This window comes from Zootermopsis nevadensis, unplaced genomic scaffold, assembly GCF_977971745.1.
Source record: "Zootermopsis nevadensis isolate Lab colony 2312 unplaced genomic scaffold, Znev_1.0 Znev_ptg000002l, whole genome shotgun sequence".
Lineage (NCBI taxonomy): Eukaryota > Metazoa > Arthropoda > Insecta > Blattodea > Termopsidae > Zootermopsis > Zootermopsis nevadensis.
Genome location: NW_028259134.1, coordinates 10,501,074 through 10,524,064, shown reverse-complemented (window position 1 = coordinate 10,524,064; position 22,991 = coordinate 10,501,074). Strand labels below are relative to the sequence as shown.

Below are 22,991 nucleotides of genomic sequence, written 5' to 3'. Positions count from 1 at the left end.
GGGAAGGAGATTTGAGACGATAGAAGAGATTCAGGCAGAATCGCAGATGGTGCTTGACAGGCTGACAAAGAAAGATTTGCAGGGATGCTTCCAGGCTTGGCAGCGGCGCTGGGATCGTTGTGTTCACTCCCAGGGGAACTACTTCGAGGGTGATGGATGAATTTAATACCTGAGATAAGTGTATGGGTTTTTATAGGCGCAGTCTTGAAACTTTCCGATCGCACCTCGTAGTATTTCTATGTCACCAAAGAAGTTTATTTCAAGTAAGCACCACAATATGCCAGCTTTAGCTCCTGTCAAGTTACTACCAGGTGCAGCCTGGAATAGGTGAATCTAAGTGAAGAACATATTAGCAAAATCCATGTTGAGAATTCAGTCCCAGCTTTCCATTCTGTAGTCTGTTGTTTTACTGACTGAGCTATCATTTCTTCCAAACAAATATGATATTATGGAATGTTTCAAATAAGAACAATATGATTTAATATCATCTTGATTTGAATTTAATTGTATAAAATATATGTCTCTTTCGAAATGTTTGTTGTAACATCTATTTATTATCGGATGAATAATTTAGTTGTTTCTGACAACTTAAGGCTTCTGAACTTCTTATGAAATTAATATTTTGCATACAGATCATAGTACAGGTAGTCCTCGATTTACACCAGTTTAATTTGCACCGGTTCAGAATAACGCCAATTTTGAAACCAGCAAGTCAAAAAGTGAAAAAAAAATTTTACTATAATTTGTAATGTTTTACAATGCTTCTCGTACTGATTCTTATATTAAATCGTAATTCTTACTTCGCTGATTTTGAATAAAAATTATAAATACAGTCATCTCTGCAATTAAGTATGTTTCGTTTATGCGAATTTGCTCCAATGAGATCGATGAATCGGTAAAAGCTGTTTGTGAAATGCAAACTTTTTCATATTCGAGTTTGCTCTTATGTAATTTCATTCCTGGCGCTTTAAACTTTCAAAGAACTAATTTAATCTCTGCGGAGTTACCAGGGTTATTTTTAGTACGCGATTTTCTATAGGTCGGCGTCTTACATGAATGCAACTGTCGCATAACAGCAGAGATGACTGTACACATCAGTCACATGAAAGAATCGCAGTAAATCACGGGGACCAATGAATTGCCGATTGTAAGTGTATAAAATATATATTTTTAAATTCCCTTTATCTTATTTACGTTATTTCAGAGCTTTAAATGTAAATGCCATTATATTACTCGTCAATGTTTGGGTGCTGGGAACGCGTGTCATTGACTTCCCATTGATTTACATTATAAAAGAGTTTCAATTTATGCTGATTCCGTTTATGCCGGTTCGTCCAGGAAAGCATCCCCTGCGTAAATGAAGGGCTACCTGTAATCATAGTGACTTTCAGCCTGGTCGCAGCTTATGAGCGTGAATGAAACACCCTTTTATGCGTATCCATTGTGTGATGTCTGCAGGTCCACACCTGTACACTGCAATCATTCAGTCAGTTTGTTACAACGTATGACCACAAATACTGTTTTTGTTTTGAACAGTGACTTTAATTTATAAGCATAAAGACTAAACATGAATTTATATCTCCTTTAGCCTACTGGAAAAATTGTGACAGGACTTGCTAACCTATTTGACAGTATGGTATTATGAAAGAGGCCCTCTGAAATTGTGAGATGAAATTGCAGATAAATTTATGCTGGTATATTGTCAGACATTTCAGATGGTGAAACTGATGAGTTCATAATTTAGTAGTGCAGTTAGTGATGAAGAGGGCCTAAGTGCAAGTAGTGATAAACACCACTGAAATGCTTTAAGTGATTCTGATTTTGAATAATTTTATCAGGTCACTTTCCTGATAACACAGACTGTACATGTACCATAGTGGACTGCACACTGACAGGTGGGCCATTTATTGGACAGGTGGTAGTAAATACAATGTGGGAAAAACTAGACACTTTCTGTGGTTGTGGGGTCTATACGTAAGTGCTGATGTTGTTGCAGTTTTTACAGAAATAGTCAAATGTGTGAGGATTCTGCAAAATTGCTTAAGTAGTCAGATGTAATGGAATTTGTAATGATTTTTTTTTGGGGGGCGGGGGGCTGTTGATGAGTCAGGTAGGGGAAACAATAACAAGACATTGGCTGGCAGATCCAACAATAACCACATCTGTATTTCTATAAACCATAACTGTTCTGAGGCAAAGTGGAAGGCTCGGCACTTCAGCAAGAACTTGGAAAATACACAGTAATCCAGCAGTCTTTAAAATTTATCCTATTTATAAGGAGTGGAAGGGAGGTCATAGTGGAATGGTTAGGCCATCCAAGTTTAGCTGCTACATTCAAGGAAGAAGAAAAAAATAACAAATACAGCCATGTATTTTTCCACTTCGCCTAATAGCATGGAGCAAAACTACAATATAAATATGAAGAATATGTGCTTTTCCTGAAATTTATATTGTTTTTATTTTGCTCAAACAAAAGGAAAGTATTAAAAGTAGTCTAACAAGTCAACCTATATCTTTACATATACAAATCAACCATTTTTACAGAAGTCACACTTGTAACTGTCACCAAGTCCTGAATTATCTGTAGAAGCCTTGTGAATCCATTCCTGACACATACCACAATCAGTACAGTCCTCTGTGGGAGGGTGCATGCACTTCTCTCCACAAGACAGACAAAATATTTCTCTTCCATCAGGTCCTTGTACACCTGTCTTTCTTGATCACATTGATTCGGTGTTATTAAAATACTACCTGAATTCCAGATTTATCTTGCCAACATAGAGAAGGACATGTTCTAGTTTTGTATTCAGTAACCATTTAAAATTACCTATGAATAGCACAAGTAATTTTAGAGTTGTCTTAAGTTAGTGGTATTTAAAGAGGTAGAGAATATGGTGCCTGACTAGTTGCTTAGACTAAAACGTAAGGGATGCCCGACAAAAAGGAATTACTTGGGGATAGATCCAGGGAATAATATTGTGCTAGAATGTTTCAGCTTGAGACCTGCAGCAAGCTTTGCAAGTCATGGTAGTGACAGCTGCATTTCACACCTTTCCATGTAAGAATGCCACATCGTTAATAATGGCATGTGATAGTCAAGCATAAGAGCATCCTGACCGCATTGTTTGATCTTCCATGTTGGTTGGCAGACTGCCAGTTGGGATTAAGTGTCATTAAAGAATGTGCGTCCCTCTCCCTTTGCTAATATTGGAAATGGTTAGTGGACAGCAACACATGCTTGTTCATCACATGAGGAATTCAGTTCTTTCAGATTATTCTTCCCCAGGTGTTTGCTGAGGATACAAAACACACTTGATGATAAGGTTCCTACTTCTGCTGCATTTGCATTTGAGCAGTGCACAATGTGCTGATATACATAGCATCAGTCACAGTTTGCGCATGACTGGAGAGAGAGTACACTGTCTTCCCATCATGTATTATGGCATTCATCTACCATCTTAACAGTTTAATATGACTGATGTGGGTCCAAGTCTTCCTTTAATGGACATTTTTCCCAACTTCCCTACAACTTAAGTTAGCTTCCTCACTTTTTCTCAGTTACTAGTTTACCACTTCGTGAGCACACAACCTGCTGTATTCAGTACACATTGAAGGGAAATTTTCTTGCACGGATCATTTTGGGCCGATGAATATGGAATTTATGAAATGCCCTGCACACAATCTGAATAAAGTATACAATGACGTACTGGCATAAAATATACAAATAATTCCATGAAGTGTATTTCTTTTTCAAAAGCTGATAATTGCTCAGCTAGTTTTTTATGTTTTATTTCAGTGTTATTTTTGTAAGCCTTCCAAATGGTCTCTTCTCTTTGAGTTTTCTGGAAAAAAAAAGTATTTTTCATCTTTTCCATTTTCACTACATAACTGTACATCACATCCTTCTTGATTTGATCATCCTGATAATATTTGGTGAAGAGTATAGATATATGAAAACTACTTGGTGGCTTATAATGGTCATGGCGGAAGTCTTGCCTACACACCATACTGAAAACATCTCAATTTTCAGTTCTAGATAACTGTTTGAGTTATGCTGTATAATCTGTAGCATGAGTTATGTAAACATTATATTTCTGTTTTAAATTGTCATTTTGTTGTCAAAGATTATACTTTTAATCATGTAGTTCACAACTTGAAGTTTAATGTGTTTTGTGTGAGCAATAGAATTACTATCAATTTTGTAGGATTGTGATGTCACCCAGATTCCAAGTTATTTGCACATGTCTGTGCAAATTGTGAAGGTTCTCATTGTGTAGTTTTCTTCTTCCCTCTTAGCTGCTAGTGTTCTTTTCAGCACCCTGAATTCTTAGGAGAATATTTGTATCAAAGCCAAATTTGAAAACTTTAAAAAAATGTTCTCTTTTAACTATGTCCAGACTGCTTTCAGACTCGTGCAACGTTGTGTCATATCCAGTGTTTACCAGGGGATTCTCTGTTTAGAAATAAAATTACCAGAGTGTATAGATGTCTGATCACCCCTGTTTAATGCGTAAGTGTGGGACACACAACACTTTAACTTCACAGCCTCTACATTTTCGTGTGTTGGTGTTAAGCAGAGGGAACAACTTTTTTATCTTTATTTTCTCTTGAAAGTCACTCTAAGTAGGTAACAGTTGTCAAGCAATAAAAGTTGTTAAGTTGTATAAAATTACTAATTTTTGTGTTTATATGGCAAATTAATTTTGAAATAATTTATATTATGAATCACAATTGCAAAAAAGTTATGGTGTATTTATATTCAAGAAAAGCTAAACAGATAAAAAATATATCAGTTTGTTGTCCACTACTCATTTAATTTTCAGAATTTTGTCAGACATTCAGCATTTTATCCCTGAATATTCACATATGGTTGCCTCTAAATTGTATACTGCAAATAATAAGGGAGTTTGAGGTGTTTGGATTGTGTAGAAAAGCTAGGGTAAATGTTGGTCCAGAGTTTTTTTATTTGCAGATGATTAATACCAGTTTGCATATTTCCACCTCTAAAACAATTTAAGAGATTTTGATAAAACTCACGTTTGGGAGACTATACTAAAATATGTGAATTGATTAATTTAATTTTGGTTTGTATTTATCCAATACATTCTTCGCTTTAAATGCCATTCATATATGATCAGCTATTTTTAGATTCCAGTCTGAGTTCCATGTAAAAGTAAGTTTGTTTTGGAACAAGTCAGACCAAAATTAAATTCACCAGACAGCATTAATGTATACTGTGAATATCAAGTTCAGTCAGAATCTGAGTGTTTTGGAGATGAAACAGATGGAACTGACAAAAGATTTCATGGATGCATTTTAGGACTGAATGTTGCTTGGACCTTTGTGATACAGTGAGATGCCCAGAAGTTCCCCTGTAATTTATTGCATACCATTCAGAAATACCCATTGTATTTGTGTGTGTACTTAGATATATACATAGGTATGTATGTGTGTATATATATATATTTTTTTTTTGTACCGTCTAAGACGTTGGTTATTTTTTACTGTGCAATTTCTTAACATGAAATGTTGATGTTACAGCACTGTAGAACAGATATGACTTTGAAGATTCCTGTCTTCTGGGTTGTTGCGCTTTGTAGTCTGGTCGATGTTAACTAACGTTTCAGTGGCCATACTGCCACCGTCATCAGGGTGATCGCAATAACCCAGAAGACAGAAATATTCATACTCACCGCTGTGAAAACCTCAAGTCTTACAGATATGACTTTAACACTGAGTTTGCTGTTCTGCAGAGTTTAAATAACCATGGCATGGTACTTTGCCAGTGGTAGAACTTGTGTTCTTATTCCTCTAACAATTTTCTTATTATCCCACTTTGTGAAGGTTGAAACGGCACTGTGGCATTGACACCTTAATGAATGTGGGTACTTAACATCAGTTGGACGTTTTTGAAATATAGAAAGTAGAATCTGGCAGCCTTGCATGCAGGGATGGGCATATGTCCAGCTAGTGACATTCCTGCCTCACTGGTGCTACTGTGACTGGTATTAGGATTGATATTCAGTGAGCTGTGGGAATTACTGAAACAACTGGTTTGGATGATACACTCTTGTTTGTAATAACTACCAACAAATATGAAACCCAACGAATGTTTCGTCACTCAACAACAAAATTTGAACCATGGGTATAATCCTAATTTCTCTTCACATACTTGTAGGTATTAGTAATACACAGTGAAATGTCATTTAATTTAATCATCATCATCATCGACTCTATGGCCCTGTGTGGGCCGTGGCCTTCTTCAAAAGCTTCTTCCATTCTTCCTCATCCACAGATGATCTGTTTGCCAGTCCGCCGTGAATGAGTCCATCATAATTGAAATAATTTGAATACCATCATCAGTAAAAACTGTGAAAAGTAATGGATTCTAGGATAATGCTATTCCAAGCAGAATGTTTGTTGTTTTCTGTCTCTGTCAAGGTTTTTTATGTGCTAGTTATTTTTGTTGCTTGTTGTGCCGACTCTTACAGAGTAGACCTGGACAGGTGGACGAAGAAACTGATTCCACAATTCATGTGCATGCTCACAGGTTTGTCAGATTCCAGGTTCATGTCCAAGCATTTCTGATTCTATAGGTCAGTGATTCCTAAATTGTCGTTCTCGGAGGTGCTGCAGATAGGTTTATTTAATGGTTAATTTGAGTGATAATGATGGTCCTGGGTCTCTCTTAAAGTTAACAGATCTTGAATGTGTTATCTGAAAGAAATTCTTCACATGCACGGCCCTGGAAAGCAAGAATTTGGAATGATTTCGGGTGTAGATTTTTTTAGCAAAACAGTTTGAGCCCAAAAAGGCTTTTAATTCTGTAATATGACACTTTACTGATATTTTAAGATTTTATACTCTCCTCTTCAAGAAAACCTTATCAGGGGGACAAAAAACTATTGGGTGTTGGGTTCAAGGTTACTGAAGTACTAGAATTTCTTCTAATTGTTTACTAAAGCTATGATTTCAGGAATGTTCGTATCAAGTTGAAATGCATGGTTCAGAAATGTATTCCTTTTGTGAAATGGCAGTGGCATTAGAATTTCATGAATATTGACAGTAAACAATGCATTTCAGCACTGGATTTTCTATGTACCACGACCATCCTAGTTTCTGTGATCGTAATATTGGTGATTTTGCAGTAAGTAATCCTATATCCGAAACATTTTTCTCGGAAGTCGAAAGTGCGCTAGAGAAATTTATTTTAATTTCCATTATTTTCATATTTTGTACAATTAAAATAAATGATTCAAATTTTTGTGTCGGACTTTTGTTGTATCATCCCGGCAACCCGTTTTGAAACTAAGAGTTTCGCGAGAAAAAATGCTTAGAAACATTGTTGTAGGGGACAGGACGACATTCCTTACAAAAAGCGGCTTGTAAGGTTCGATGCAGGCATGTGATTGGACGCGTTACTGTGTGAGAAATTGCCCAAAATAAACACCCGCTGTCGGGGTGATGAGACAAACTGTCGCTGACAGTGAATTTGTGCCGTTTATTACTGACGTGTGTACGAGCCGAGCCCTTTTGTACACTTTCAGTTTGTTAACAACCTTGCCTGTTTATTTTCATATATCCTGTCCCCGTTTTTAAAATAAATTTTTAGCCGTAGAATAGCTCGTCGATTTAAATTTGCACCGATAATATTCAGAACATATGTTGATAGGATTAACTGAAGACGATGTTATTCTAAAGCGTGTATTTATAGTGAGAAAATAAACGTGAATTTTCAGCAAAATTTTAGGTCGATGAGGTTCACCATCGTCATTCAGTCGGTCAACGATCTTTGATTAGTTATTCATTAATTGTGGATTGTGTTTGTTGTTTCTTAGTCCTTTTAACAACTTGAGATTTACGAGTTGCAACTGTGCTGTCATTCTACAGACCTGTGATTTCTCATACCGGAACGTGGAGCTTAGTCGCTCATAACGTAGTGGCAGATTCGCGCTAGACGTTTTGGTGAAAGGTACAAAAAGGTTGGAAGTTAACAATTTTGTGTTACCAAATGTCGCTCCTACCTTGGGATTTATTTTATTTCGCATATCGCTAACACATTCTGTGACTCATCGAATCCATGGAGTAGAGACATTCTAGAGAAGCTATTAGTCACTTAGCTTGTCAAATCCCTACCCTTTATGGAAAAGGTCCAATACAGTGTTCACAAATGACCGCCACTGGCCCCTATTATAAGGGTTATGAATCCAGTCCATACCTTTACGCTCTGTTTGTACTTTAATATTATTCTTCCATCTACTACTAGGTCGTTCACATGATTTCTTCCCTGTATTTTTGTACAAAAATTTTATAATTTCTCAAAAGTTCCTAACTATTGCATACCATCTGGAGACTTAACTGAGCGTGTGTTGTTTTAATTGAAGATTAACAATTAAAGATATCTCCATTTTTCCCGTGTTGAATTTTGAAGTCCACATGCGTTACACAGTTTTGGGCATCCGTTTCAGAATGTTATTTGAAACTGAATGTTGTCTGCCACTGCAAGTGCTTGCTTCTTTCCTGCTCTGTTTTTTAAGGCGCCGTGGGTTGAATTGTGTGCCGAAGTTATTGTCGCACGTCGTCATCCCATGCAGAGTTGCTGTACGAAAATAGATGCGACATTATCATTCCTTCCTTCAAGAACTGTCTTGACGAAAGCTTTCAGAGTCGCTCTCATGTGATGTCCCTTCAGTCACGTGCTGAAAATGACCACGACCGAATTCGAATAAAATTTGAAGTATCAAACACGCAAAACAGACCATCCTACATACGTTTTAACAAGACACTTTGGAAGAAGTAGGAGGCTTCTTTTCCTGTCGTCGGTCTGTATGGGCAGCCCTGCATGAGCTGTACATTAATAACAGTGTAAATTTAGTGATCCGTTTCTGCATAATTTACGCTTACACAGTACATATTTCCATTACTGCTATGAAATTAGAAGCTAAATATAGAATTTTCGTTGCTGCTATATTGTTTTAGGTTCCACAAATCTATGACCGTAGGCTAAATATAGTACATTTTTTTTCGAAATGGTCTTACCACCAATTTTAGGGCCATACATTTAAGTAGCGGTGGTGGGTGTATCTCCCACATGAAAAGTTAATTCATGATAATGTGGAAAATTGAAAAAGTACAGACCTGTGGTATGACGTTCACATCAAGTGTCACGAAAATTTCGTCAGTTGGTTCTAGAGATATTAGGGAGAGGCAGACACGTGCAGTGTGTGTGATGATATCATAAGCCTGAGGGTTGTGACACCGTCTAGTCTTGTAGATGGTTATCAGAGTTTCAGAGAAACATGTAGCCTTCATCGTGGTAAGTGTAGGCTGTACGTTTTTCCGAAACGTTTGTAGCCGCTTACGAGACCACACACCGCCTTGAAACATCAAATATCATACTATAAATCCGTTTCCTTATTCTTTCAGAGAGTTAGCCGCGAAATGAAGTGTAATAATTTGGCAAGTAAGTTTTTCATCGAGATAATGTAGGCCTATGCTTAATTTATGTTACGAACAGAAATTTATTATTGACTTTAAAACCATGTTAATCTTAAACGATTCTCCAGATCTCACAATTTATATGACATAAATGTTTTCATATTGTCCTGTTATTAGTTTTGTAAGTGTGAAGTGTTTTACAATTTGTTCATGTTTAACTTCAAAACCAGTAGTCTAGATTATTTGTTTATCTGGAGTAGATTATTCATTTATTTTTATTTAGATTATCTTTATTTATAACTATTATTTTATTAAGTGTTAGTATAATGCTTGTTTTATGTTTTTGTGAAGCCCTTTTTTGCCTTAGATTTGTTCAGAGGTGCTAGATTTCCCAGAAGGCAGCCATGTAAATTATTTTTGTAACATACTGTCCACTTCTTTAAATTCTGTTAATTTTGTAAATATAAGAGTTGTTGTGATGGTGTGAGACTGTGTCTGTGGAACTAGGCCGCTAACGGACCCTTTATCAAACCCCTAGATAATATATGAATGAATATACAGAAACGTTTGAATGATGTTGATAGGCGAAAACCGAAGAACTTGGAACAAAGTCTGCCCCAGTACCTCTTACCACAAATTCCACATGGAATGATCGGGGCACGGACCCGGGTCTCCGCGATGTGAAACCGGCTGCTACCCGCTTTGAGCATTGGCACACCTGAATAGAAGTGTTCAATTTGACCTCAAGTCGAATATTGGTCCGAAAGGATAATTCTGTGCCTCCATTTTATTTTCGAATTACCGACGTAACGTTTCGTAAATATTCATTTACCGAGAGCTCCAATTATAGGTCACACAGACGACCAGTACATAAAAAGTTTTATCCCATTTATTTCGCTCCACAAAGAACACCCGGCGAAGTTTTAAAATATGTTCAAAACCCACGTGCGTTGTTGCCGTGACTATGAAAGGTGTTTAGTCGAATTGAATGATGGATGAATGTAGAATGAGCGCACGAATGGGAAGAGTTATTTGAGAATTTTTTGTATAATTATAATTTTAATATGATTGTGTTTCTGCCTCGTGTTTAACGTTATATTTCTGTCAGAGTAGAGTGAGTAGCACGGAGTTGTTGCTGGGTTAATATTCGTGATATTTTACGATATCCTGCTTCATGAAGTATTGTCCAATCCTTCGTCAAAAATAATAAATCTTTTATCAACTTTGTTTTCTTTATTTCAGGCTAAATCTAGTGGCCGCGCGGTTAAAGGCATTTCAGTCCTGTTTAGGGTATGGGCATTTGCAATTTTGCAATTGTTTTTCGTTGCCGACAGTCATAGTACATAGCATTCCTTTATTGGACATAAAACTTTGTGAGGATTTTTCTTTCGTAGCATATTATGTTTAGTATGTATGAGAACAGGGGTAGTCTGCTTTTTAAATTCTGGCCGGCCGCTCGTTTAATAATTCATGGGTGCTCGCCCTTACTTGAAACTCTCATTCTTTTGTGGACAGTCGTATGTAAAAGTAAAGTAAAGCTGTCCCACTATACGCCATGTAGGCGCTTGGGGGGGGGGGAGTGGAGGTATAGCTCCTACTCATTCTTGACCTCGGCTCTAGATGGGGGTGAGTGGTTAGCATCACGCCCCGGCCGGCTTTACCCACGGGAAAGGACCCCGGTACCCATTGGATAGGAGGCTGGGTGGGCCCCAGAGCCGGTCTGGACGCAGAGGCTAGAGGAAAAATCCTCCGCCCCCGTCGGGGATCGAACCCCGGTCGCGCAGTCCGTAGCCAGTCACTATACTGACTGAGCTACGCCGGCTCCAGACGGTCCTATGTAATGTAATCAAAGTAGTGCTCCCAAGAAGCAATGTTAAAAGTGAAGCGGATAACACACACACACTTCCGGAAAAACAGCAAACTTTTGACGTACGTTTCTAGTACTTCTTTCACGAAGATCAGACGTATTCAATAACAAACAATACTAGTGTTTGGACTTCTTTTCAACAAACAAAATGGATGTGAAACTTCCGCAAATAGAAGTCCATTGCTTGCTATTGACTGCTGACGGATTAATTTACAAATTTGAAGCGTCTGACGAGGTATAATAGGATGATTGTGAATGGTAATTCGGTAGATATTTACCTGAGAGAAAAATCATTAAACGCGTTAGTCAGGAAAACGGCTGTAGCATATCCGCAATTCGTGTCGCAGATTCCCTGTTGACTATTTACATTTCTGACAACGGGCTGTTGCGTGAAACATCTGCCGTGTTGTAAATGTTTGCTTTATCGCCGGTTTGTTGTCTTTCTCATAGTCCAACTGAGATATTCGGCATAACGCGCTGCACACGAGTGTATGGCTTAGATAAATGGAAATGGTGGCATATCGTTTCTTGAGTTTTGACACGTGACACACTGTAAATGAGAAATAGTGGCCGGTAAGTAGACCCGTTTGTGTGGCGGTGTCTGTAGTAAAATTCAGACATGCTGGCGGGTGTTGGGGGCCTTGTAGCACGGACTCAACTTGCTAAGAACTTCGTTATCGGTAGCCATACTGTACGCCGTCGTTCGCTAGTGCACTACGTTGCTGCTGTTGAGGGATGTCGTGGTGTCCGTAACTCCAGTGAAACAACGCATTGCTAGACGTGAGAAATCTAACTGTAATTAATAGTGTGATAACATCAGTACAAATGTCTGCTAATCATAATCGGTTGTACAAAGTTCTAAGGATTGTAATGCGTGAGAAGATCGAGTTGAAGTAATATAGTAGCGTCGTAAACTTGCACTTGTCTGCGCTGTAAATTGTCACAAGCCGTGTTATAAAGGCAGTTCCTGTGATTATAAACACGAGACAATGAAGATGTTGCTGGGACGTGGAGGTGCCTCAACGCGTTCTGAACATTGGCAGTAAAAAAAAAGGTGAGCGTTTGCTTCGCACTCCGATCGACTGAAACTAGCTTCAGATAAGTCGGGTTCCCCGTCACCTCCTGGATAAGAAACTATATTGGCCCCAAAATGTGATGAACAAGAGAAAAGTACCAACGCATGTTCTCGCTTTACTGACAGAGCTTCAGAACAGCTAACCGATCGTCTCTTGGTTTTCATGAGAGGGAAACAGACCTTCACACCGCGACGTGTCATTTGCTTTGCGTGTGGCAGCAGCGACTTGGCAGATATCAGGAATTGTGGTGGGGATGGAGTACATCAGGAAGAAAGGACGTCACTTGGACTCTGAGGGAAGGGAAGACGGCGAACTAAATTTAGACTGACGGGGCGCCGAACTCCACCTCTGAGTGGTGTAACGTTCCCGCTAGGCAATGATGAAGTGATTTGCCTTGTTCCTGGATTTTAATTCTGGAATTGATTGATACTGCTTTCATATGCTTGGTAGAGCAACCTGTTACAGAATCCTCGATTGCGGGAAGCGTTAGTGATGTGTAGGGTGATTGTGTTAATTTACAAAATTACATTAAAATGTGAGTACATAGGCTTTTCAGATGTGATCTTTGCTGTTGTGCACACCTGGTAGTTCGTAATAATGTAATTTGATTGAATATATAAAGTTGGCAGAGCTAATCAACATTACGGACACCACGTTTGTTTGTTCAGAGTCCGAAGTTTATTTTGTTGACACAATATTACACCGCTTAGAGATATAAATTGATTTTCATTGCATTTTGTTAGGTATAAAGTAGTCTGTACCTTGAAATGTTTCATATACAGCCTGTAGTAATTGTAGACTCTGGCTTTGATTTTTTTGTGTGATGTTGTTGAAAAATAGCGCACTTTGTCTTGAGTTTCATGTAAAGTAGTGGTTCTTATGGAGCGATAGAACCAAAATAGAGTTCTTCCAACAACTGCTATTGCAGATACTCAAATACTGAATTTAATTGAAATCTATTGGTTTTGGAGTTTAAGCATGCAGACGGATGAGCACAGTCTTTCCATTAGGGTGTCGTTTTACGTTTTTCTTTCGAGTAACGCGCAAGACAAAACGTGCTCTGCTCGGGACTCGAACTTGTGACCGAAGAATCACCTGCCGCTTTTATATTTCTGTAATGAGGTACGGGTCGTTTAAAAGTGGTGTAATGAAGTTACGTAGCTGTTCCTACAGGTCAGAATGTTTCATCCTAAACAAGGCTTTCTAGAGGAAACTTGATGCTTTGATATGTCCATGTTTTGGATGAGTGTACTTTTTGTTTTCGGGCCCCATGGGCATATTTACCGCTGTGATAACCTCAGCTTCCACATTATTAGTTGAGCTGTCGGCTAGTCCGTGCATTGTCACCCTTTCACTTGCCGATTCGATTGATGATAGTTGTGATTAGCCATGCGGCAAGTTTTATCCACAACATATTTAAGAACGCGAAACAATATTGCCCAGAATATACGTCATGAAGAAATCGGGATGAATTGACAGCCGCCGTTAGGATCGACTTACTCGAGGATGCGGCTGTTACCTGCGGTAGTTGAGTCTCGCTATAGCCTGTGTAGGAGTGTGTTATTTTCAATGGCTGAACCTACCAGCCGGCCTAGCGGAGACGGAAGGAACTTTGTGTTCGCGGAGACCGCGCCCTGGTTTCAGTGTGTGCCATGCCGCAGTAGAGAGTGGCAATATTTTTATTGCAGGGGAATACAGAACACTACGCTGTCTGTCTGCTGAGGGTTGCTGCATTGTGGGGAGGTATTCCGGTCCTTTCATTTCGACTGTGTTTTGTGTTTTCATTACCAGTGAATGCTAGCAACAAAACGTCTGTGTTTGCTTGAAATCGAGTACCCAAAATCTGCCGGGCCGACATGTGAGAGTAAAAGGGCTCACTCGTTTCGCAGGCCATCAAGTGGTTTCAGAATCCACGCGAACGAGATCACGATACATTCGGTGACTTTAATGCTTTTAGTAACCAACTGTAAGTATAGAACGCTCAAAAATGTAGTTTTGTTTCTTTCCATTTGCAGTAAATCGTTTTCCGAATTTTCCGCTAGTGTATACCACCGCTCTTTTGTTAACGTCGTTACTGTTCTTGTCATTATGTTCGACCTCTTTCTTTGCTACCAGTCTAAATTTTATAGACATCGTTTCACCATGTTTTGTAACAATCTTAAAACGGGCGTGTTAAGTGACTTAGTTTCACTCAGTAAAATTAAGAAACAGTAAACTGCACTGCGTTCTGTCGTAACATTTTGAAATTGCAGTTGGTGGTTAGTATGTACTTTCTGTTTTAGTTTTTTTTCCCGCCAAAGGCTGACGACTTGCGGAACAATTCCATATTTTTACCGCTCTCAGCGCCCATCTCTCCTGATCCGTTAATCGCAGTAAGAAAGTGTCGCGCTTTCTGAGATTGCCTTTTATGCAGTGAACTTAATTTTTTTACGGAAATAGAATAGGAGTTGAGGTGTTGCCGCACGCTCCTTACTCGATTTAGAGACCCGTTTAACATCCAGATATTCCAGTGAATGATTCATTTCGGGGTGCTCGGTATCAGTTAAGAACTACGCGGAGGGCAGCGGTTTACCTCTGAAAAAGCCGTTAAAATTAGTTCTGAAATGTTTCCAGATATGGATAAACAGTTGACAAATATAGCGAAAAGAGGAGCGAGTATTGAAAAGCTAAGAAGGTTTGCCTGCTATGTTTTCAGTAACTTTTTTTTTTCAATATGCGCCTTACTTTGTTAATACTGTACGTGGAATGCATTTCTGATATTAAATCCACGGTTATAATGTAGGCGCCCATGGATTATGAAATCTTAAAAATGCTGTCATGACATATGTTTAGTATTCGTTGGAAGCAATTTTTTTTTTCGTTTGTGTTAGTTTTACATTAATGCCCCAAAGTTACTAACGTGACATGATTGTGTTTGCAGCAAATAGCGTAGTGGGACTTGTCATGCCGAGTGTATAACTTCGTGATATTCGGGCTTCGATGTAAAGTTCGTGGTTACAATGAGAGCCTCTTCTTGTATTTAGTGAACTTCCTCGTTGACGCCATGTTGAGCGCACAGAAATTTATTCTGAACGTCTCTGCGTCGTTTCTATAGCGGCCCTTGAAAATTACATTTGACCTTTATGGAACATCTTTAAATGCAGTTTGAAAATGTGACTTGTACTGGCACCTTATGTCAGGTGTACAGCAGTTTCATACAGGATCTCAAAGGAAATGTTTGATTCTCGATAAGTGAAAGCTACCCTGTTTAACCAGAAGTAGAAGTCTTTCATAGCATAGGATATTTAAGATAATTCTAAAGGATGTTGGCGATGGGATGGTGTATTGTAGTAGTTTTGGCTAAAATTTTGGACATTATCCATCGTCTGTTGTTCCTCATAACACGCCGTTACGGAGACTGGATGTGTTTCTGTCATCAGGTAAAATAAGACAGACCAAGGGTTCCTACTCTGTGGGGTCCCTTAGAAGGAGCTGGTCTCCATTAATGGACCATGATGGAGACTATCTCCTTCTGAAGGGCCCCACAGTTATATTTTGGTGCTAATTTAAATTGGTAGTGATTGTGAGTTGTTTTGAAAGCAGTATAAGACATTTGTCTGTACGTACTGCAAAACAACAAATAAAGTAAAAAATCTTTCCAATTCCCGAACATTCGGAATGGGAACTGGTCATTACTAGGCGTCACAGCTGTGAACGAGCAGGTGTGTGTCGCGTCAGAGCTCTAGACTTATAGTTTGACAAGTGCCCTGTTCAGTTAACGGATATTCTTCTGACAGAGGTATTTCGTGGGTTTATTCAGTTTCTGCAAGTGTCAGGATAGCGCAATGGAAGAAACCGCGGTTGCACTGCTCAGTTCCACACGTTGCTACTCATGGTTCATGGTCTTCATCTCATTCGACGCTAGCAATAGTAGTCGTTAAATAACCTAAGAATCATTGGCTTCGAAACTTTCGATTGACGTTTCTTGGTTTAAATATGTGCTACTGATCATGATTGGGAAGCCAGATGACAGTCATTTGTGGCTTGGTGGCGTTTTACCGTGCACTGTCACGAAAGAGGGAGATAGAAGCACAATGAATCGTTTCTAGGGGATTTTCCTCTTGGTCACAGCGTAGCATAAGAATGCTTGGTTTTGCGGGGCTAATACGGTAGCGATCCTTCGATAATGTGTCTGGTCTGCCCGTTTCGTTATCTTTCACAAGATATTCTGAGTTAATTCCAAAATATGCGTGCCCTCTGGATGCTTTTCAGGTACAAGTTTTCTTGTATAACCCGAATTCTTGTCCGGGAATGTTATCACTGAAGAAGAAGTATCCATTAGTCGCTGTTTTTAAATTTTGAATGTCTGTTTTCTTTCTGGTTGTTATAAAATTTGCATAAAGAAGAGCTACTTATTCTGTACTCTTGTAATTATTAGCTGCCACGTTAAATTTCAGCAAGACTGCATTCGTTATGTGTGCTTGTGTTTGTCAGCCTCCCTCCTCTTTTTGTAGGGGGTTGAAGTCACTTGTTTGGTGTGCCACCAAGTTACATCTCGGGTTTTCTTTCGAGGTCGAGAAGTGACTTGCTTTCGCTACGGTTTTCAAGCAGTGGTAACGTAACCCCCCCCCCCCCCCCCCCCCACACACACACAGAGAGTGAGTGTTTCTGTTTGTCTTTTTAGTTTAACGCCTCACAGTTTCACATATGTAATTGAAATCGTGTCCCAGCAAACGAAAGCGTACTCTTTCTTTGAACTGATGTGCTAGACACTTCAGCATGGGTAGAGGGTTCATATTAACCATGTCCGCCCGGCTAACGCTTGGAAAAACGAAAAAAAAAATAGTTTAGTTTTATTTTCGTGGTTCAGTAGTGCTCCATACACTGGAACACAGCAGAACCGATCACACGAAATCCATCGTTAGCTATTCCCAGCCAGATCTGCATTGTTAGCCAGTTAGTTGAAGCTGACGCTCGCTGCAAGCTTAACAACGGTAACAAAGCGTGGCTAACTATGCATTTTATCTGATCGGTTCTGCTGTGTTCTATTGTATGGAGTACCAGTTAACCACGAAATAAGACAATAGCGTGAATGCTGTGCTCCTGAAGTTTCAGTTTTCAGTGTTATATGGGTATTCAAGCAATTATTTGAAAGCAAGAACTGTGGTGTCATGTATTCTGAGTTCAAAAAAGAGTTTACAGTTAGGATCCTTTGCGAATAAATAATTATGTAGGAGGGACCCATAGGAGGAGCATTTTGTCAGATCCCTTTAACTGTTTGGAAATGTGGGTTAGTTATCAACAACTTAAAACAGTGGTTTAAACGTTCAGTTGATTGATATTTCATGGATTTTCTGGCAAGTAATCACATGAACAATGTTTTCATGTTACAGAATGTGGACTGTATAAAGCAGATGCTATAACTAGCTACCTCTATGGAATAGCTCTCCCAGAGAAATTAATAGCTGCACACCTAGTCGCCAGTTTTTGTAACAGTTTTAAACGTTATTGATAACATAAATACTTACATAAATGACCACAAGAAACTTAGATATCAAAATATACTTATTGGGCAAACATTGAAGGCATTGTGTCACCCAGTTTCAGAAAATTGTATAAAATTCTGCATGTAAATGCACAATGTAGTGCATGTGTAGTACAGTGTTTTGCACTCTTTTTGTAGTCCATGGAACATTAAATTTGTCAGACATTTGTTGGCGCTTTGTGGGAAATACTGTGAAGTGGACGGGGGAGTTACTGCCATGCCAATAGTTGCATGATTCTAATAATTTTAATGAAAGAGTCAGTTCTGGTCTTCTCAGCTCTGTTCTGTGCCATGTAGTCTTGCAAGTGGTTGTGGTGGAACACAAAGTTATGTAGGAATGTGTATAAATGAAATAACAGTATTGTTAAGTACTCAAATGTATGGAGGCATTTTATCTTACCTGGAACCTCAAGCAGCAAATTTATGGCTGCTGTATGTAGGGCTACCTGAAACCCCCAATACACATTCATCCTGAAAATGGCAATTGCAATGTTTTCAGAAAAACTTATAATATTCAATGTGGTTCATCAGTGAAAGTCAGAGTTTTACATTTATCTCCAGTCATGAAAACCAAAGGACAAGAACTGTTTTATAATCTACCTGGCTGATGGTAATCAACTACTCAATATAATTACTCTTGCACACTTTCAGAGAACAATTTGGAGTATGGCAGAAGGGATAATGAACTTTTTCCAAAAGTTCCTCCTGGGCCTCCAGCTAGTTTACCTAAGCTGCAAGTATTTCCCACACCTGTATTATCTATCAGTGAGGTGAGTGAACGACATGCTGTTGTTGTTTAGTGTTTGCATGCTGTAAGGATGTGTCATTACTCTACAATATTCAGAAGATTGTTCAGGGAAACTAATTTTTATGTCATGAATTAAAAGGACTAATTTTAATTCCTTGCTTAACTTATCTGTTGGTAGAGCCTTGTGTAAGTAATGGGAATGAAGTAGCATTTGTTGCTCAGATTAACTTTTGTGATTTGAAAACAACCTATGTGGCTAACTATTGTTAAGTAAAATGTACAAACATAGCCAGCATTACAGTTCTGATTGAAATCTGATGCTGTAATTACATAGGGACATTTTTACTTTGTGGAGGTATAGTACTTATGGTGCCAGTATTCAAAACAATGCAGTTAAGGAAATTTGATGAATATATTCCTTCATATGTAAGCAGATTCCAAAGATAAAGCCCATGTCTTTATTGAATTTAGAAAATGAAATATGCATGGTCATACATGGTACAGTTTAAAATGAAGGATTCATTTCTCCACCATTGGCATTTTTAGGTAAGGCTCTTTACAGTCAATATATTCTTTTAAGTTAAATAAGATGTGTTTTCCTGTTCATCAGCTTTTAAAACTCCAGATGTTCACGGTGCATTTGTATTTACTTTCGAGTTCTTATAGAATGCACAGTTTTAGACAAAGGCTTTTCCTTTACAAGTTACTATAACTTCTTATCACCTTATAATGGGAGCCCCAGAATATTATGCATTTGTTCCAACATGGTTATCTAAGTCGCTGTAGATCTGCAGTACAGTACTATTGTAGAGTGGTTTGCTTTTATTGAGTTTTAGTTTTGGTTTGCCTGACTTGGAACCAAGGTGTATGTGAGCAGATGGAAGTCCGAGATTGATCTTTGCAAGATACAGATGGATTAAAAGACTGCAAAATGAAAGAGAGGTACTATTCATGTTCATATACCTTCATAAATTTCTTCTACACCATGTTTTCAACATACCAGGTTACACTTTGGCATGCACTTTGTAGTGCAAGAAACACTGAACCATCATTTGTAATGTGAGTTACAGTAGAATACATGGCATTGTCTGTACATTTGTAGTAATTTTTCATTTGAAGCAGTGGTTCCAACTCTAGTTTACTAACCCCTTAGATGCATGATCTTGTGTGCTGTTTTTAATTTGTGGAAAATTTGCAAAATTAATATGTATTATGCGAGGGCAGGGAATAGAGATGAAGACTACAACTCTGGTCTAAATCTATTATGTTGACAGTTGCTGGCAATTCTGTTGATTGTTTATTTTATATTTTATTATGTTTGTTTCTTTCTGTAAGAATTTGTAGTTGTTTGTAATTTACATTCTTCTGTACTCCGTTCCTACAGATAACTGTATCCCTAGTGCACTTTTAGGTATAGACATGGGACATTTCGTCATAGTATAATGTAATGGTGAACTTGTGGGAATAGATATATACTCGCTGTCAGGGAGAGGCTTTTTTCTCCCTTATTTTGGTAAATATGTTTTGAAACTGCTGTACTGAAATACATTTTCTGGCAACATCCAGTCAAGTATTTTTAAGATCCTTTGTTCAAGGATATCATTGGCGAGTGAGTTATAGTCTTAAGCTTGAGACTCCAAGGCATGCCCCTATATTATTAGAAGATATTTCTTGTGTTTATAATATGAAGGGAGTTGGTTTTAATCTTTTTATAGTGTCAGATGCATCCTTAATTTGTAAAGTACCATGTACATGTTTAGTTGTGTTAACTGAACGGTCTGATTAGGTGGGAGGCAATAATGATGAGAAAATTCAAGTCAGAGAGATTCTTGAGAAAAGTTTTATTTTAGATAATTGGTATATCCTGATTTTTTGAGAAAATTATTTTTTTGGTGATGGAGTTTGAGAACCACCGACTTTAACGCTAATAACAGTTGCTGGTAATTAGTTTCTTTGTTGGAGTTTATTTTTAGGGAAGAATTGTTTGTGTCATTAAAAATGCTATCAGTAATCTTTCGGTACAGATAAATGTTGTAAACCTAGGGTTCATAGCTATATGTTTAACTGGCTAACTTCATGGAGTAGCTAAGAGTATTTTCAGCAAGTAAATAAGTAGCTCCTTCCTTTGTGGAACCTGAAGGATCATTACCATGTTCACAAGACCCTGTTGTCAATCCCTGTCTTGAACTAGATGAATCTGATCCACACCTTCTAAATCTGTTTCCCTGAGATCCATTTTAATGTTAACCTCTCATCTATGCGTAGGTCTTCTGAGTGGTCTCTTACCTACAGACTTTCTAACCAAAGTTTTGTATATTTTTGTAATCCCCCCGTGCATGCCACATGTCCCACCCATCTCATCCTCCTTGATTCAGTCATCCTAGTAATATGTGGAGAATAGTAGAAATTATACAGAAAGCCATCGTATTTTTGGTAAAGAGTAGAAATTTTCAAAACAGTAGATAAAATTGTAGTTTTATGTGTCTTAATCCTATGTTTCTAGGTAGCAGGTGGGAAGACAAAAGTTTTGAACTACATGGTAACAAGGGTTCTTTGAATTTAATCCACTCTTAATTTCCGCAGGAATGCAAATTTGTTATCATTGCCCTCAAGTATTTGAGCTTTGCATATTTTTAAACAGTCCCACGCCATAGCCACATGGTCTGAGGCATCATGCTTCGGACCGGTGATACGGAATGCGCTCTGGTTCGAGTCTCGGGGAAAGAAACTTCTCATGAGATTTTCGACTGGTGTATGTGACCAGTGCCAACCCAGCATCGTGAGGAAATTGGGGAGCTACACTGGGTAGCGTAATCCAGTCATGAAAACTAGCAATGGCTGGGGGATTCGTCGTGCTGACCACACGTCACCCTATATCTGGTTGGATGTTCATTCATGTGCATGTGAACGTGAGGCCAGCCAGTCGGCTTTGGTTCTCAGAGGGCTGTTAGACCACAGATTATTATTATTATTATTATTATTATTATATTTTTAAACAATTTATGAGCTTCCTTTTTTAAATGATTTTGTCCATTTCAGTTAACCATGTATTTGCACATAAGTAATTTAAGATGTTACATGACTAACAATGGTAAGTGTAGGAATCATTCTGGTACTATAAAGGAAATGGTTTGGCTTATGCTCAGTTCTATAGTACTGTGTAAGAAGGAACTGGGATAACTAGAAAATCAGAAAAATTCTAGGTTTTAGTTTGATATGTAAGTACATTGACAGAAAATGTGAAGAGTGCGCATAAACAAATTTTTAATTGACGATAAAAGAAAATTTTTAATTATGGAAGATACCAAAAGCAGAATAACTCCATCATTCATTACATTTATAAGTACAACTGATAACAGTAGTAAAACTTATAAACAAACTGTAAATTAACATGAAAGTAATCATTGACAAATACAGAAGGAAAAAACCAGTGTAAAATTGTATTGCACATCACCACTCCCTGTTGTTTTGTGAGGTGGCAGGTGGCATTGGTACTGATATTTGATTTGTTACAGCAATTTCAATGTAGTTATGTGAAAGAAATAGGATGATTCTTAGTTTGCTGAGAAGCAAGATCATTATGATCAGATTATAGTGACTGAACTCCAAACTAACAGTTACTTCCTAACTAGTTTGGTTAAATAATGTGTTAATAATCTATAAAGAATAGTAGCACTGGAAAAGAAAATTGCATGTACATTATTATTCCTAGAAAATATATGTGTGTGATATAATCAGGTCAGAATTTTTATTTGTAATCACTTCTACAACATAAAGTGGGATACATGCATCTGACATGAAACTGTATTACACACACACAGGTTATTATTTTATGTGGTGTGAAAATTAAAATTACGTATGACCAAATGGCCACGGTAGTCTAGCAGTCAGAACACTAGCCTTGTAATCATGGGGTCCCAGGTTCAATTCCCGGTGGTGCTCAGATTTATAACTTGTGTTGGGCAAGGCCGTGGTCTAGGCATCACGGAGTTTTCCTCCGGGGGCTTCCCCAGTTTCTCTGTGGCATCCCAACAATTACTCCACTCACACACAGAAGAATGTATATACGTAAGTATGAGTAGGTCCCTGACAACCTGAAGAGGATGGAAGGATCCTGTTCATAATATATGACCTGTCGTCAGACAGAACACTAATAATAATAAAAAAAATAATAATGACCAAATGGAAATACAGTTTTGTCTGTAGGCAATTTTGTGTATGAATAATAAGAATGAATACTTATAAATATTTAATTTGCAGATCATCACTTGTATGAAAGGAGCATTTGAATGCAACAAATTTTGACCATGTTTACTAAATTAAATTATTGTCTCAATA

The 22,991-nt window shown here is 38.1% G+C and overlaps 1 protein-coding gene across 1 annotated transcript in view; it reads left to right on the top strand.

The window, feature by feature from the left end:
- The window catches only part of LOC110833674 (uncharacterized), a 42,541-nt gene that overhangs the window by 3,196 nt on the left and 16,354 nt on the right, over nt 1-22,991 (top strand). The window contains exon 4 of the mRNA XM_087355208.1: nt 18,557-18,675. Coding sequence (XP_087211334.1) covers nt 18,557-18,675 — 119 coding nt within the window. The remainder of the gene's footprint in view (nt 1-18,556; nt 18,676-22,991) is intronic.